Source organism: Ursus maritimus, unplaced genomic scaffold, assembly GCF_017311325.1.
Source record: "Ursus maritimus isolate PB19 unplaced genomic scaffold, ASM1731132v1 scaffold_9, whole genome shotgun sequence".
In the NCBI taxonomy this organism is placed as follows: Eukaryota; Metazoa; Chordata; class Mammalia; order Carnivora; family Ursidae; genus Ursus; species Ursus maritimus.
The window spans coordinates 41,958,343-41,974,626 of NW_024427107.1; the positions used below are offsets into that span (position 1 = coordinate 41,958,343).

At 46.1% G+C, this 16,284-nt stretch overlaps 1 protein-coding gene across 1 annotated transcript in view; it reads left to right on the plus strand.

Annotated features, from left to right (window-relative positions):
- Positions 1-978: 978 nt before the first annotated feature.
- SDC2 (syndecan 2) overlaps positions 979-16,284 on the plus strand; it is a 101,100-nt gene continuing 85,794 nt past the window's right edge. Inside the window, exon 1 of the mRNA XM_040625897.1 lies at positions 979-1,512. Coding sequence (XP_040481831.1) covers positions 1,453-1,512 — 60 coding nt within the window. The 5' untranslated portion in view covers positions 979-1,452. The remainder of the gene's footprint in view (positions 1,513-16,284) is intronic.

A 16,284-nucleotide genomic window follows, 5' to 3' on the forward strand; every position in this document is an offset into this window, starting at 1 on the left:
TTTCTGATCAATTACATCTATTCAGGAAATACATATTCCTTATTTTTCTTCAAACTAGAAATTACTTTATCTCTCTTTTCTTTGAAGTTCTCTTAAATCTGTTATTATTCAGTGTCTCTATCCAATTTTTCATCAAATTGCCATATTTGTAGCTTCCGAACTTTAACATCCCTATGCTGAAATGGAGCCTATACAATGACTGAGGGGCTTAAACTGTGCGTGAGGTAGAAATGGTATTTAAGTCCTTAATGAAATTATGAGCTTTGAAAGTGTTGTATTTTGGGTTTATAGGGGTCTTCCTTCACTCTTAACTTCTATTATTTTTTTTGAAGGGGGGGTTTAGGGAGGGTGGGAAATACTCTTACTGCACATTTATTACATTTATTGTCTTCTCTTTTAAAAGACAATTTTCATGAAGTTGCGATTTATGACCAGTTCACAATGCTTGAAGGCATCTGTAAAGTTTGTGTATGTTTTTCCAACTCTCAAAGCAGTTTCTTTCTACTGGTCTAATTCTCATGGGCAGAAAAGCTAAATTATGTCTCTCGTTGTTTCACCGATCTCTCGCCAGAAAAGTGAGAGTGGAGGGACAAAACCGAGAAGAAAAGAGCATGAAGGAGAGGAAAAGCGGAGAGGGAGGGGAAACATGAAGGAGCTTTGGAGCGCTGGAGCTCTGATTGCGGACGAGCAGATCCAGAGCGGCCACAGAGCGGAGCCACCGGCGCCCACTGGTCCCCGAAGCTGCCAATCGGGGCGTAATCCTGTAGGAATTTCTCCCGGGTTTAGCTGGGAGTCACACTGCCGCCTCCTCTCCCCCAGACGCCCGGAGGAGCTGGGAGAAGCAGGCAAGGGAGGGGGGGAGGGAGGGAGGGAGCGGGAGGAGAAGAGGAGGAGGAGGAGGAGGAGGAGGACCGGGGGAGGGAGGCGGTGGCGGGAGAGGAGGAGGGGCACAGCCGCTGAGCCACTAGCCCGGCTCGGACGCGCTTCTCTCCAGATACTCCGGGAGCTCAAGCCGCGCGGACCGCGCGCCCTTACCGCTCTGCCCCCAAACTTCAGCTGCAGCTACATTCCAAGCCATCTAATTTATTCCTCAAAACCAGCAACTGAACCACGACACCGGGAAGGAGTCCGCGGAGGAGTAAAACAGCAGCAGAGCCAGAAGAGCTCGAGAGAGCAGCCTCCCCGGAGCAACAACTAGGCTTCGGGAGTGCAGAAACCAACAAGTGAGAAGGCGCCGCATTCCCGGGGCGCAGCCGCGGGCGGCGGGAGCAGGCGCAGGAGGAGCCAGCGAGCGCCCCCGAGCCGGGAGCCCCAGTGCCGGAGCCCCAGCCGCGGTCGTTGCGGCTGCTCCGGCCCGGATCTCTTTGCACCGGCTGCGCCGGGCGCTAGGCAATAGGCTTCGTTTCGCCCTGGTTGCAAGCGGCGGCTGAGAGCAGCCGGTCCCCGGGGAATATGCGGCGCGCTTGGATCCTGCTCACCTTGGGCTTGGTGGCCTGCGTGTCGGCGGAGTCGGTGAGTGGACTCGGAGGGGGGAGCGCCAGGCGTTTTTGGGGCTCGCAGCCGAGGAGAGTCCGCAGCGCCCTCGGGGAATCGGGGAGCGCCGCCTGGGGGATCCCTTCCCCCCACCCCCCGACTTGGCGCTCGGTCCTCGGGAATCTACTGGGACAAATGCGCTCGCTCCTCCACCCCTTTCCCCCTTGCCTTCCCTTGCCGCAGAAAAGCGCCGCTCGCCGGAGTTGCCGCGAGGTCCCCGGGGATGAGGGCGCGAGAATCGCAGTTTTGTCTAACCGCAGAGGCCCCTGAAGTCACTCCCAACTTCTTCGCCCTTGCAGGGCTCTTGCTGCGTGGCCCGAGACGGACCCAGGGAAAAGGGTGGCCAGAGCAGCCGGAGGAGGGCCGCGAGGGAACCCGCCCCCTCCGCGCGCTCGGCGAGACCCAGGGACAACCTGGAAACTTTGGGGTCCCCTCCTCCACACACCATCCCCCTACGCTAGCTAGCTTTCCCAGTCGGTTGAAGGCTAGTTCTGGGGAGATGGGGTCCCGATTTAAGAAACCTGAGAGTGTCCGGAAAGTTTGCAAAAAGTTCTTTTGTTTGATGTTCTCGGTGGCTGGGGCGAGGGAGCAGACACTCCGTGGAAAGGCTGCCTACCCCCTGAGGCCCAGTCCCCGGTCCCGCGGGGGGGTGCACGGAACGCGACGGAAAATGCTGGGGCCCCGGCCCCTGGAATCCCAGTCCTGCGGCGACCCCCTCCTCTCTGAGGGGCGCAGGGCGGCCCCGCGGGCCCTTAGGGGTCGGAGGACGTGTTATTGGGTTGCACTGGAGTGGAGCGTGCAGGGCGAGGCGTGGTGCGGGGGACGCCAAGCTCGGCCTCGGGCCACGCCAAGCTCGGCCTCGGATCGCCTGGCCCTTCGGGGACCGAGACTTCCAGCTTGCCATGCTTGCCCTCGCGGACCCTGGCAGGGGTGCTTCCCAGGCCCGGAGGAGTCTCTTCTCCCGCCGGGGCGGGCTGCGAGCACCCAGCCTCCCTTCCCGGCCGAGGCTGTGGGAACTTGGGTTCTCCTTTGGGTTGCGTTTCTGGGGCCGGAGCTTGTTTGCCTACGTCGCCCAATGAGCGCCCTCTGAAGGGAGCTGCTTCCTGGGCTTCTTGTCGGTGGCGGCCCCTACCTGGGTGCCCCGAGCTTTGCCCCGCTAGGTGGAAGCCCAGCACCCCCGGTTCTGTCTGCAACCGCGGTGCCGTCCGGGCTTCGGTTTGGGAGCGCTGCTGTTTCTGGCCCTTCTAGTTGCCATATCTCCTCCCTTTGCCACCTCTTGCCTTGCCCAGGGGTGGTTTCGTGAGTTTTCCCCCCTGCCTTTGGAGTGTTACTTCCCTTCCTCTTCTCCCCCCCCCTTTTTTTTTGAGTTGAAGCAGTTTAGGAATGGAATAACCTCTTAGGCACAGAGCAGCAGATGGGCATTTTCATCAGCGTGGGGAGCGTCTGTGTGTGCTAGCCGGTTCCCCAGCGTTCCTTGAGATGGAAGAGCGGGTAGAATTATCCACATGCGTATTTGGGTGCTTGGGCTGTAAAATAGATCTCCGAGCCTTATCAGTAGTTCTCTATGGCAAATGATCGGTTCATCCGTTGGGTCTGGTAATCTCCCAGCCAGTTATGAACTTTGGCTCATTGTACACAGAAAGGGAGAAATTCTCTGTTTATTTCAGAAAAAACATGATTGCTCATCTTGTTGCAAAACAGGGCAAAGGGAGAACACCCTCGAAAGGTTTTCAAGAGAAGCCTGCCTCAACGGCTGTATAGGGTTAAAGAGTCCTTTTTTCGCTGAGTCCCGTTCAGGATTTGCTAGGAAGTGTTACTGTTTGGGGATTCTCCAGAAAGAATGTCTCTATCTTCTGGCTCTCTGGATTTTTGCATAAATCTGACCGTGCTCTTTAAGTAAAGAAGCTTTTTGCCCGAACTATGCTCCTCCCTGGTGACACCTTTCCCCTGAACTCTTGTCTTTGCGGTTCTAATATTTCGCATTTCTGACCAGGATTAGATGCCTTCCCAGCGAGCTCCTCTGTTGGAGAGACTCTCTTCAGTAACTGGAATATCATCCAAAAGGGTGATTAGATATTTTTCAAATGTCGATTTGGACACTCTAGCAGAAAGTCTTTGTTAGGCTGTTTCAAAGCCCAGGGTGGCCACTAGTCCATTTAAATTACTTCTAGTCTCCATTTGATGCGTGGCAGCTTCAGTGTATGTGAAGTTGAAAGACCTCATTTTTCAACACTTAGCTATTACAGCATGTTATTTCCAGTACCTCTTATTTTAATGTGAAAACGACAACTGTTTCCTGGGAGTTAGAAGTAGCGGTTGTCTGAGCTCAAAGTCTGTGTTTAAAAGGAGGAAAGGAGAAATGTCTGCAGTTAGTGAATTCTTGAGTTTTATGCTAAGCACAAGGGAAGGTGGGGGGGGGTGCGGCACAGAGATTCTTGGGAACGAAGGCTCAAAGCTGTCTGTGAAAGAAACTGGTGGCCCTTCCTTTCTGGATGCTGGAGGCCGCGGGGACTGTTCGTGGTCATGCATTCATACTTTCCACCGGCAGGTTACGGCTCTCACTGCGGGAACACCATGTGAGGGGAAGGACTGACTGAGTGTGGCGGTAGTGATATGCTGCTGTTTTTCTATCCGTTCTTTTTTTTTTTTTTACCGTGACTGTTTACCTTTAGAAATAATATATTGCACGCTGCTATAAACACATAATTTGAACTGGAAATATGTTTAAGAAAAGGAAGTGTTTTGAGCTAATGGAATTTTATACACGTGTTTCAATGTGTGTAAATTAAAAGAAACTGTCAAGTCATTTGGACTCATGGGTTACCTCTCAGCCCATTATGAAAGGCAGGCTTTGGAAAGTTTGCATTAGAAAGAAAAACAAGGGGCGCCTGGGTGGCTCAGTCAGTTCAGCGTCTGCCTTCTGGCTCAGGGCATGATCCTGGAGTCCCAGGATCGAGCCCCGTGTCTGGCTCCTGCTTCTCCCTTGCCCTCTGCCCCTCCCCCTTCTCTTTCTCTCTCCCCCTCCCTCTCAAATAAATAAGTAAAATCTTTTTTTAAAAAAGGAAGAAACATAAAATTGGAACCATATAACCTTTATCAGTTCTGTAAAAAAAATATATTTTGGCTGTGCTGGTAATGAAACAAATTACTTTTGCTAGGGAATTTTATAAAAACAAGGGCTGTTTCTCTTTTGGTTGGATATTAGCCGTAGGTAGACATCATTTAAGAAAGAAAGATCTTGTAAGATCAGGCTTGCAAAAGATGGATGTCCAGGGGCGCCTGGGTGGCTCAGTCGTTAAGCGTCTGCTCAGGATGTGATCCTGGCGTTCTGGGATCGAGCCCCACATCAGGCTTCTCTGCTGGAAGCCTGCTTCTTCCTCTCCAACTCCCCCTGCCTGTGTTCCCTCTCTCGCTGGCTGTCTCTATCTCTGTGAAATAAATAAATAAAATCTTTAAAAAAAAAAAAGATGGATGTCCTTAAAGGAATTAGAGTATGCCCTCTGATTCCTGCTTCTGGGACCTGGTACCTCGTTTTGAAGGAGTGTGTAACACGATTGCTCACATGGCTCCTTGAATAATCATTAGTTTGGAAAGGATTTCAAAAGATCACCAAGTGTTTTCCTGGGCCGGACTAATTCTCAGCTCCTCAGAAGTGCCCACAGACCTGACCGGTCAGCCGCAGGTGGCCCGGAGTCTCCTCAGGTTGGCAAAGCCCCGAGGCTGAGCGAGCCACACAGACGACTCTGTGATTAGGTTTTATAGGGAGTCTGGTCAAGCCACTGTGTTATTGGCATGTCAGCTGGCAGTGATCCAACAGACGATGTGAGGAATGTCATCTGAGTTTAGATTCTCACAACACTGTCTCTTTTCTGTTGCCAAAAATCAAGCTAAATGATCTCAGCCATCATTTCCCTCTCACCATGGAAAGAAGTCCTGCCATTCCTGCCACCGTCAACAGTACATTCCAGTATCTCAAAATCACCCAATTCTTTCATGGAGCAGAAGCCAAAATAAAGTTCTAGAGAAAAAAAAAAAAAAGCAAGAAGTAACATAGAAGAGACTTTGCTGAAAATAAGCTACTCTTATTTACCTTTTTTAGTCATTTGGGCCAATACCATCCTCCTAATTCTGTTCTTTTGGATGTGAATCTTGGAGACATCCTTGACTCATTCCACTTGGTTGACTGCTCACTCCACCTATGTGTGGTTCATTCCACAAACACACTTCGGCACCGACTGCGTGCCCGGGATAAAGCATCGAGCAAACTGTACTAACTGCTCTGTGTCCTTGGAGCTCACGTTCTAGTGATCCAGGAAGCTTTCTCTTTCTTGACCTGTGCCTTTATGTCAGCAGCTTTGTAGTTGCCTTCCTGGTCCGGATGCTCACCGGCTGTTCGATTTATCCTGTACCATTCTGATGGTGTTCCCATGGTCCACAGACCTCTGCGTGTCTTATTGTATGGCATGGAGTCTAAACGTCTCTGCCAGGTTTATACGAGGCTCGTAATAATGCTCCTTCCTGCTCATCCCCCCTTGGTCACTCTCCGTCATGTCTTCTGCCACTGGCCGCTGGTCTCACTGTCATGAACGCTCCTGGGACGTAGCCTCCTCTTCAGTGTTTCTCTTTAACGCTCTGTTGATTCAGACGCAAGCTCCAGATGGTCTTTCATGTTTGAGCCCTTGTTATTTATCTTTCTGTAAATGGTACAGCAGACGGATGATGAGAATCACTGGAAGTGTGTGAAAATACAGATTTCAGGGCTTCATCTCAGACCAACATAATCAGTGGCCTGGAAGGGGGTGGGGTGATCTGTATTTTTATGAAACATCTCACATGATTCTAATGAATCAACCACATTTGGGAACCATTGGTCTGGGTCACATACTTTACCCCTTCTTTATATGCCATTTTGTGTTAGCTGGTGGGCTCCCAGCAGTGTGTGGCTGTGTGACCTTGGGGGCCACAGTAGAGCGCAGAGGGCTTGGCATGGAAGGTGGACAAGCCGGGTTCAGATGCTGGTACTTTGCCACTTAATGTGGTAGCACTTGGACAAGATACTGAAGCTCCAAGTTGCTTGAAAAAATACCTATGTACGTGTGTATAATTTGGATCTGAATGTCTTTATAACATGATTATTGTGAGCATGTGATGAGGGAGCCTAGGAATGGTGCTTGAAGCACAGAAGGTACTAAGTGGTTTTCTTCTTCCTTTCTTGGTCTCTGCTTGCTTGCTGTGAAATGAGGGAGCTGTGCAAGGTGTTCTTAAGCCTTCTGACATTCTAAGACGCCAGTTTTCTCTTCCGTTGGGATTGGCGTCACATGAGGGGAGGGCCCTTATTGCTGTGCCTTTGACGCCTGCGCAGTGCTGAGCTTCGTAAGCACCTGTGGATGCTCGGTGTTTAAGGGCAGGTGCCAGGGGCTAGGGCAGTCCGGATCCGTGGGTTCTGCTCAAGCTCAGCCTTGCTCTGCCCACTGCAAGCAGTGTGGTCTGGGATCCACTGAATCCACCAACCTGGGGATGTACCCGGGCTAGTTTGCCAGTTCTGACTCACCAGACCTCAGTTTCATCAACATTGCAGTGTTGGTGTGAAGCATAAACGAGACATGAAGTCAAGTCCTGCCACACTGGTCTACGTCCATGCTTCCTCCTGTGTGCTTCTGTTGAGATTCCAGCACAGGGAAGGAGAGAGTGTTGTCTGTGTTGGATGCTGGAGTGCCGCTGGTCATCTAGAAGGAGGTGGCAGGGGTAGTGAGGGAATGTTGGGGAGGGGGGGCAGAGAGAGAGAGAGTCTTATTTTTTAAGGGTAGAACTGCATGAAAATTTTCCTTTTAGCAATTTGAGATTCGGCTCCTACTATTAAAAATCTCACAGCGTTTTTGACAAGTCTGTTTCTGGGGCCGTGTTAGTTTTAGCAACGAGGCTAGAGGGGTGACTGCCTCTGAATGGGAAAGAACAGTGTCGAAATAGAATTGTGAATGTCTGTTTTTCTTGGGTATCTCACAGAATTGGTAGGACTGGGAGAAGGGGAGAGACCGTGAAGTCTTTGGAGATTTCCCATTTGAATTTCATATTAGCAGAGAGAGGCCAACTGGTATGTAGTCGATGATGTGAGAGCCAGCTCGTAGTCTTGGACTCCAGGCTATGGAAAATGTTGTTAAAGACGAGATATGTTTTCACATTTTTTTCCTCTACTGTTGAATCTGTTTTGTCAAAAATGTCACGAAGATGCAGTAAATGTGCCCTTTAGAAAGCATTTGGATGTTTATTTTCTTTTATGATTATACAGGTATATTAAATACAAATAGTACTGATATTTAAGGAGTACGTGCAATTAATAGGGTTTAGTCTCATCGTAAGAATGACATGTGGAATGAGATATCCAATTATTAAGGGAACATTATTTTTTTCAAGGTCTTACCACAAACGAGTGAAGGTTAAATATGTAGTTTCATATGATGTATTATTAAATATAAACACAGTAAAAATAAATGTACAATATTTAGGGCACAAGTGAGGTTTTACATACATGGAGTTAATTCTCTCAATCTCTGTGGGATGTCAGGTTCCCCATTTATAAAATGATGGAATTCTAGAAGAATGTTCTGTCCTTAATATTTAGTTTTTCTATATGCTTCAGGGTAAGATTGGAGAAATGTTAAGATTAACCTAATCAATAAGTAATTATTAAGCTCCTGCCAAATACTTACTATTTTATTTACTGAAGCAGGGAATTCATTCGCATTACTGAGAGGTTAGTCATTTCTAATAGCTGAGGGTAATCTGTTAACTTGAACTGAGTATTCATCATGTACTGAGATTGCATACATGGCCCTGAGTGTCCATGATCTAATGTCTAATGTTTTCTCATCTATTTTCTGATATAAGCCAGTGTAGCATCCAGACCAGCGGATGTGATCGAATTCACTTTCACTCTAGACAGAGACAACATGACTTGTTGATGGAACGTGAAGGCCTAAGTCACTGAGGGGTCTCAGGCTCCTCATTTGGTTTCTGGCCCAGACGCCCATTTGCAGAGAGGGGCCTCTAGCTGGTACCTTCCCTTTGGCTCATCTCTGTAGCACTGGAGCCCCGTGGAAGTGCTGTGGACGCCACACCAAGCAGGAAATCTCAATGAGTAGGCAGTGTGGTAGACTGGCTCAGAGCCTGGTCATTGGAGGTGGGTTTGAATCCCCTGTGTCACCTTGGGCAAGTTTCTTAATCACTCTGTGCTCAGTTTTCTCCTCGGTGTAATGGAATATTCTAAATAAGGTTTTCAGGATGGCGTGAGACAGAAGAGGTAGAAGCTTTTCACACAGAGCCATGTCCAGGCTTTATGTCCTGTGTTAGTTACTATTACTCTGATGCGTGATTTTCTGTCTCCTTAAAGAGTGGGGGCTCTGTATGCTACAGGGCTTACCTGGTTAGCTCCCACTCAGAGAGTGGCCCAGGATAGGCAGGATTGAGCCTGCGCTTTCACGGCTGGGGTTCTCTTTCCTGATTTGGGGAGGCCTAGCTCAATGTTGAGATATTTGGGATATGTTTGTATTCAGCTTTTCTCTAAATGTGGATGATGTGAGAGGATGACGAGAGAGGTCATTGGTTATTGTTGAAAGGAAACAACCTGAGTGTACAATAAGAGAAGATTGGTTAAATAAAAAATTCTAAATTAAACATTAAATACCATATAGCCATTAAAAATGTATGGGAAGAATGTTTTATAACTTGGAAACTTTATAATAGACAAAAAGTCTGATATGAAACTATATAGTGAAACTAAGGTTATATTAAATAAATTTATATATGTATACATAGATCTGTACCTGTGATAAAATGGCTTAGAACCATATATACATATACACACAGACGCAAAGGAGTACAAGTAAAACTGAGGAATGGAATAAGATTGGTGGATGGTATCAGTGTCCATATCCTTGTTGTGATATTTACTATAGTTTTATAGATGTTACCATTGAGGGAAACTGGATAAAGGGTAGAAGAGATCTCTTTGTATTATTTCTTATAACTGCATGTGAATCTACAATTATGTCAACAAAAAATTCAATTAAAAAAAATGGCACCAGACCTAGAGGGGTTTACAAGTACGTTCTGCTGATCCTTGAAGGAACAATTGTTGTTACAGAGCTTAGAGAGTGATAGAATCTGTTCTTTTTCATTTTTTGAGGTTAGCATTACTCTATGTCAAAATCAGACAAGGAGGGTGTAGGAAACAAACCCTAGGCCAGCTTCACTTATGATGACAAAATTTTAAATTTAATATTCTCAAACTGAAAACAGCAGCTTATTAAAAGAATAACGATGAATCCAGGTTTATCCAAGGCATGCTTCCACATCAGAAAAGCAATGCAGTTAACAGTTTAAGGGAGATAATATGATCTCAATAGATGCAGAAAACATGTGATAAAAGGCTATACAAATGTTAATACAAGGGTCTCTAATATCTGGTTAACTCAAGGGTTTACTATATAAGGGTTAGTACATCTGTGCTGCTGGCTCAGTTCACTTGACATGTTTAGGAACCAAAAGATCGCTGTTTACTGAGTTGTTAGGCAACAGTGTAGTTGCCTGGGTGACAGGTGTGTGACAGTGCAGTAAAGTATGGGTCATACCATATACAGATTCTATTCCACATGAACGTGTCGTTCTGGCATTGCCAGGATTCAGTGTTGTGCTCTCCCAAATTGAGATGACACAGGAGATGATCTTAAGGGTTTTAGAATCAGGCATATTGGGTTTGGTTCTGGTATTGACCATCTGAAATCCACGTGACCTTGGGGAAGTTTCTTGTCATTTCTGAGCTTGTTTTTTCAGTGTAACACTGGGGATTATAATAGTTTGCCTTTTTGGTTATTTTGAAGATTAGCTTCAATAATGACTGAAAACTTCTAATACAAAAACCTGACCCATAGTAGGTGTTTTAAGCGCATTTGATTCTCTTTCCTTGTAGCTTTCAGTTTTGTGGTTCTGGGATATATTATACATGCATAAATATGTGTGCATATGTTTTTTGTTTCTCATTTGCATTCTCACCTTTGACATCCAGGGACATTTATTTTCACAAATCTGTGACCAGTTTATTTTTTACCAGGCAGGTCGTGATGTGAATTATACTTTTTCCTTCTGCCATCATCTGTCTCCTGAATTATATTCAGCTAAAACTCAAAATAGACTTGTACCCAAGTTGGAAATTCAGTTAAGACTTGAAAATCTAACATAGGACTTGGGATTGTAATTGTAAAATGCTTCAAGAAGGTCAACATTGCAGTCTTATGTTGTAAACACTGATTTATCTGTTAGGTTTGCTGATGAATTAAAATCTTAACCTTAGTTCTATCCCACTTCTGAATTCGTTTAGATAAGAGTGGTGAGTATTGGGGCGCCTGGGTGGCTCGGTCGTTAAGCGTCTGCCTTCGGCTCAGGGCGTGACCCCGGCGTTCTGGGATCGAGCCCCACATGAGGCTCCTCCGTTGGGAGCCTGCTTCTTCCTCTCCTGCTCCCCCTGCTTGTGTTCCCTCTCTCGCTGTCTCTCTCTCTCTGTCAAGTAAATAAATGAATCTAAAAAAAAAAAAAGAGTGGTGAGTATTTTTACTTCATTATTCAGGCATCCTCCTGCTTTTTTTTTTTTTTAAAGTTCACATTAGGCCACTGCACTTTTATGAAAGATGTACATTAGTACCTGTTTTCACTAACCAAAAGAAAATCTGAAGAGAATTTTTGCTTCTATGAAAAAAGGCAAAAAGTAAAAATAGTGCTCAGTGTGTTTTGCAGTGAGCTGTGATGGAGGCCGCGTGTACCCGAAGCAGCAAGAGCGGCCCCCCCAAGCTCCTTCCCCAGGAACTGTACTCAGCATCTCAGCATCAGGCCACCATAGCTTTGAGCTGTGTCTGTGAGCATCTGGGCTTTATCGTGATTTCTTTTGTGCATCCATTAGCAAGATGTGTCCTAAGGTATCAGAACAGCCTAAGACAGGTTGTTTTTGGGGTCTGGGAAGGCTCAAAACTTTTCCCACATAAATGACAGGTCGTGGCTTCTTTGCTTTCTGCCATTTCGGTTTACGAAAGGTTTCATGGGAACCGTCTACTTTCAGATAGCAGGGGGAAACTGCCTTAGATTTGGTTAGATTTTGTAATTGTGCTGATTGGTTATTGAATGAGGTTTCATGTTTGGTAAGTCGGTCCGTTAAGACTTAACTCATGTTACGGCACATCAGCCAAGGACGAAGCTCTTTGCTGGTCTTGCAAGTTAAAAAAAGAAATCATGACATGATACCTGCCTTCAAGCAGCTATCACCTACATTTTGATTATTTCAGGGAGTTGACGATGGGTTGGGCCCATAGGTTATACATGTAAAATATGCGTTAGTTTTTATCTGAATCTAGTTAGACATACCTAGCAATCAAAACTGCCAAAGAACTACATCTGCAGTTGAGAAGGATAAGAAGAACCCCTTGTAGAAGAGAAGTCACTGCTTTCCCAGCAAAGCAAGAACAATACCTTCTCTGAAGTGGCATGGTGTGAATTTTATTGATGACCTGAAGACACTTGACTTTCACATTTGTTTCTCTTTCACCACCTGTTCTCCAAGGAAAGACTTCTGAGTACTAAAATGTACAAAAGACACAAAGAGTAAGAAATTGTTTAGAACCTGAATAATTTATTGATGTTTATATCTGCAGAGAAGGAAACCTTACATTTCATCCAGTCTAATTCTCCATACTCCATAAACTTTGGGCTCTGAAACGCAAGTACTGGACCTTATGTATCTGGCAAAGATCAGTCGTCCTGGCTGATGAACGAAAGAGGTATAGAAGTGTTGGGGTGATTTTCCTTGTATTCTTTTGGATTCTGCTTTTTCATTATGTAACAATGGATTTTCGAGCGGGAATTGACTTTTAAGAGGAAACACATCTAGAGAGGTTAAGTGATTTGTTCAGGATCACATAATTAGTTAGTGGTAGAGTTATAATGTTGGGCTTAGGCCGTCAGTGATTTGTTAGTAATTTTTTCTTACCATAAAATGTTCCCTTTCTGGCTCCTTCTTCTTCCTCATTCCTCACATTAATGATTAGCACCTGATAGACTTAGTCCTGGCCCATGTTTGACGCCCGAATGAAATAACAAATGGAACATACATTATATGTTCTATGCTCTGAATCAGTGTGCTTAATGTGTTCTCTGCAAGATGAATAATTTAAAATGATGCTTAGATAATTTCTCAATTTGCAGCAAAAATTGTGCTCCGGCAGCCTCTGTTATTATCTGTGACCGTTCTGGCTAATTAGGGGAAGAGAGCAGAAAGCCCTGGGATTTGGGGAGACCAGGGGCTGAAGTCCAGTTGATTTGCAAATTGTAGGAAGGTTGTGGAGACTTGCAGACAGAAAAGGAGATGAAAGGTTCCTGGAGATAAGAATCAAAATTAGAAGTAAAGTCCTCATGAATTAATACCACATTTTATGGGACTAAAAAAATACCTCATTTTATGAGGGAAGAAGAGTATTCCTTAGAGGTTTATACTAAAAATAAACAGGTCAGTGCCTTCCAGGAAAAGAGGGGTGGAGGCACTTCTGGTTCAGGTAGAAGCTTTAGTTCCTTTTGCCAGTGTTGGATGTAGGGTTGTCTTTTCTCCCAGCATTTTTCTCTTGAATACTTCTTTGGTAAATCCGAGTGTAACAACGCAAATATATTTGCATCGTAGTTTTTCAAAAAATAAGTCTGTGGGGTGATATTTTTAAGAAACGAATTTTGTTAAAGAACACTGACATTGAAAATCACCACGCAGACGTCCTACTGTGTACTTAGAACCCTGATAGGCACCTTCCATTCTTGTCTATAACTGTCTCACAACTGCCTGGCGGGGTCACTTGCCACGACTGCATTTTAGGTGACCTAGCAGAAGTTAGATCCTTGGGTTGTGTGGGTTTTTTTTTTAAGCTTTAAATAGCCCTGCCATGATACTATCATCTTTCAAGAGAGCAGTAAAAGTGTTTAAATGCATAATCACTTTTTAATATGGTCCAATGGGTGCAGCTCCCAACAGTGACGTGTCAGACCTTTCCTTTGCGTTGCTTGGCCAAACAGTCTGGGCCACATATGTTCTGATTCCTTTACCAACATGGAGCCTGTCACTTTCATGGCTTCTCTCCACAAACTTGTGTCTGGTAATGGGGGAACCAATTAGTGGAATTCATGGGGTCTCTTTAAATTCCCAGCTCTGCGGGTGTCCGGCTGGGTGACTTTGGGCAGGTGTCTTAGTCTCTGTCTGCCTCAGTTTTCTCATCTGTAAAATAGGAGATTAGTCCCAGGAGCCACTTCGTGGTGATGCTGTGAGGATTAATGAGTTCCTGCATGCCCAGCGTTTCGAAGCATGCTGGGTGTAGAGCCATCACTGGTCTTGTGTTGACGCTGATTGAAATGGATGGCTGATTCGATGAGCTATCCAAGAAGAAAGGCTCCTCTTCGGAGGTTGTGAACCCGAGACTGAGAAAAATGACCAGATGGGAAAGACAGGGTGATGGGAAAGAAAAGAGGAGGCCGAATTCTTTCCTCTTTTTTCTTTTCTTGCTGTGGCTGTTGTGTTTTGGGGAAGAGAAGGTGGTTTAGCCCCTCTGGCGCTTAGCTCTGGAGAGCGAGGGGCACGTTCCGGATCACCGACTCTCACCCTTTCCTGCACATTAAATGCATCTGGGGAACTTGGAAAAGCTGTGGACGCCTGAGCACCACCCAGAACCATTAAATCAGACTCTATGGCGCGGAGGGGCCAGCTGGCTGTAAAAGCTTCCCAGGTGCTTCTAAGCTTCCAGAAGGTTTGAGAACCAGCGCTCTGGGTGCCTTCTGGGGCTCCTCCAGCTTAGAGGGAAGTCTAGCGGGTAAGATTTTTGTCTCGTTAAACCATGTTCCCTACTGCTTGTGACCAAAGCCCGTGGAATGCAGCGGCTTCCCGGGACCGCCCTGCCTCCCGTCCCAGTCCGGAGCCCTGTGAAAGAGGCCGTGCTTGCTCCTGGCTTCTTCCTTTTCTGCCCTTCTCCTCTTTTTCTGTTGGCTCCTACTTTCTTGATAATTACGTTGGTGGGCTAGGAGACATGCTCTTTACACAAAGATTATATATGTATAAATGAAACCTATCTGAGGGTGTCTTAGAAAAAAATGGAAACATTTCCCTTTCCTTTCAAAAAGTTTCCTTAGTGGAACAAAGGATGCTTGTCCCCTTGGCCTGGTTGCCGAAAAGCATGTTTGGTCAGCTTATTAGATTTGCCTGAGTTCATGCTTTGAACGGAGAGCTTGTGTTTTACTGATTGGGAATGTGGCCTAGAACTTGTCTGAAGTTACTCGTCATGTATAAGCCCGACACACGTGTCTTAATGATGGTCCTTTTCTTCAGTTTCTCCTTTGTTACTGCCGCTCAGCTACTTGGACCTTGTCCAAGTCGAATTAATTCCGTGGAACTCGACTGTTTCCGGGCTTGAAGTAGGGAAGAGAGAGTGCTCTAGGCTATCCTGTGAATAAGATCGGAGTGGTCTTTAGTTCTTGCCTAAGTAAAAAAGCAGCAGCCCATTATCTAATCTATTCATAGTGTACTTTGTTCAGATATCTAATTTGGGAGCATGTTTGCCCTCACTCAATTCTGAAACACAATTTTTCCATCCCTTGAATAAAAGGGTCTATCTTTAATTGACTTGGCAAGGAAAAAAAACCCCAAAAAACCTTGTTTAAGAATTCTAGAGTTTTCAGAGCTTTTAGAAATTACTCTGCAGGATAACATTAAAGTGCTGACCCTTGGGAAACTGCTGCTTAACGTGTGTCTGCGGCACAGTAGAGTTAGAAGGAGTATTCTGAGCAAGCCGTTAAAATGAACCATTTGCTATGATGCATACGCTCTTAAACCTAACAAGTCTGTAATACCTAGAATAAAACTCAACATCGCCGTTTTGTTTTTTTAATTTGGCAACAGCAGGGTTAAATGTGTCTCTTCAAAGTCTGAAGTGCATGCAGACTACTCTTAGAAATTGAGGGAATGTGGGGCGCCTGGGTGGCACAGCGGTTAAGCGCCTGCCTTCGGCTCAGGGCGTGATCCCGGCGTTGTGGGATCGAGCCCCACATCAGGCTCCTCCGCTATGAGCCTGCTTCTTCCTCTCCCACTCCCCCTGCTGTGTTCCCTCTCTCGCTGGCTGTCTCTATCGAATAAATAAATAAAATCTTTAAAAAAAAGAAATTGAGGGAGTGGAAGTATGAGTTCTCCCCTCCCCCTCTTAGCGTGTCCCTGATACATAGATGTTCCAGAGCATTGATAGAATACAATTTGCACATAGAAGTGTGTGTTTTCCGTGGAAACTGAAGTCGGTTAGAGTCGTTAACCTTCGCGTTAGGTCCGGTCTCTCCGTGTGAACGGACCAGCAGTATCTGCATCACCTAGGAACTTCTTAGAAATGTAGGCTCTGGGCCTGACCCCAGACTGACCGAATCTGAAATCTGGGGGTAGGGCCCAGCAGTGGGCTTTAAAAAGCTGTCCAGGTGACTCTGGGGCGTGCTAGGGATTGAGAGCTGCTGAGAGGGGTTCTCCTCCCTGCTGTCACAGACTCTTGCATGGGAGCCCCTGGCTTTGGGGCCCAGGTAGCAGTGGGCTATTGTTGTTGTTTTTTTTTTCTTTCCCAAGCTGCCTGTTGATTCTGACGTGCAGCCGGGCTTACAGGCCGCTGCTTTAGGGCCCCGCTTCTCAAAATGTGGACTCTGGACCCG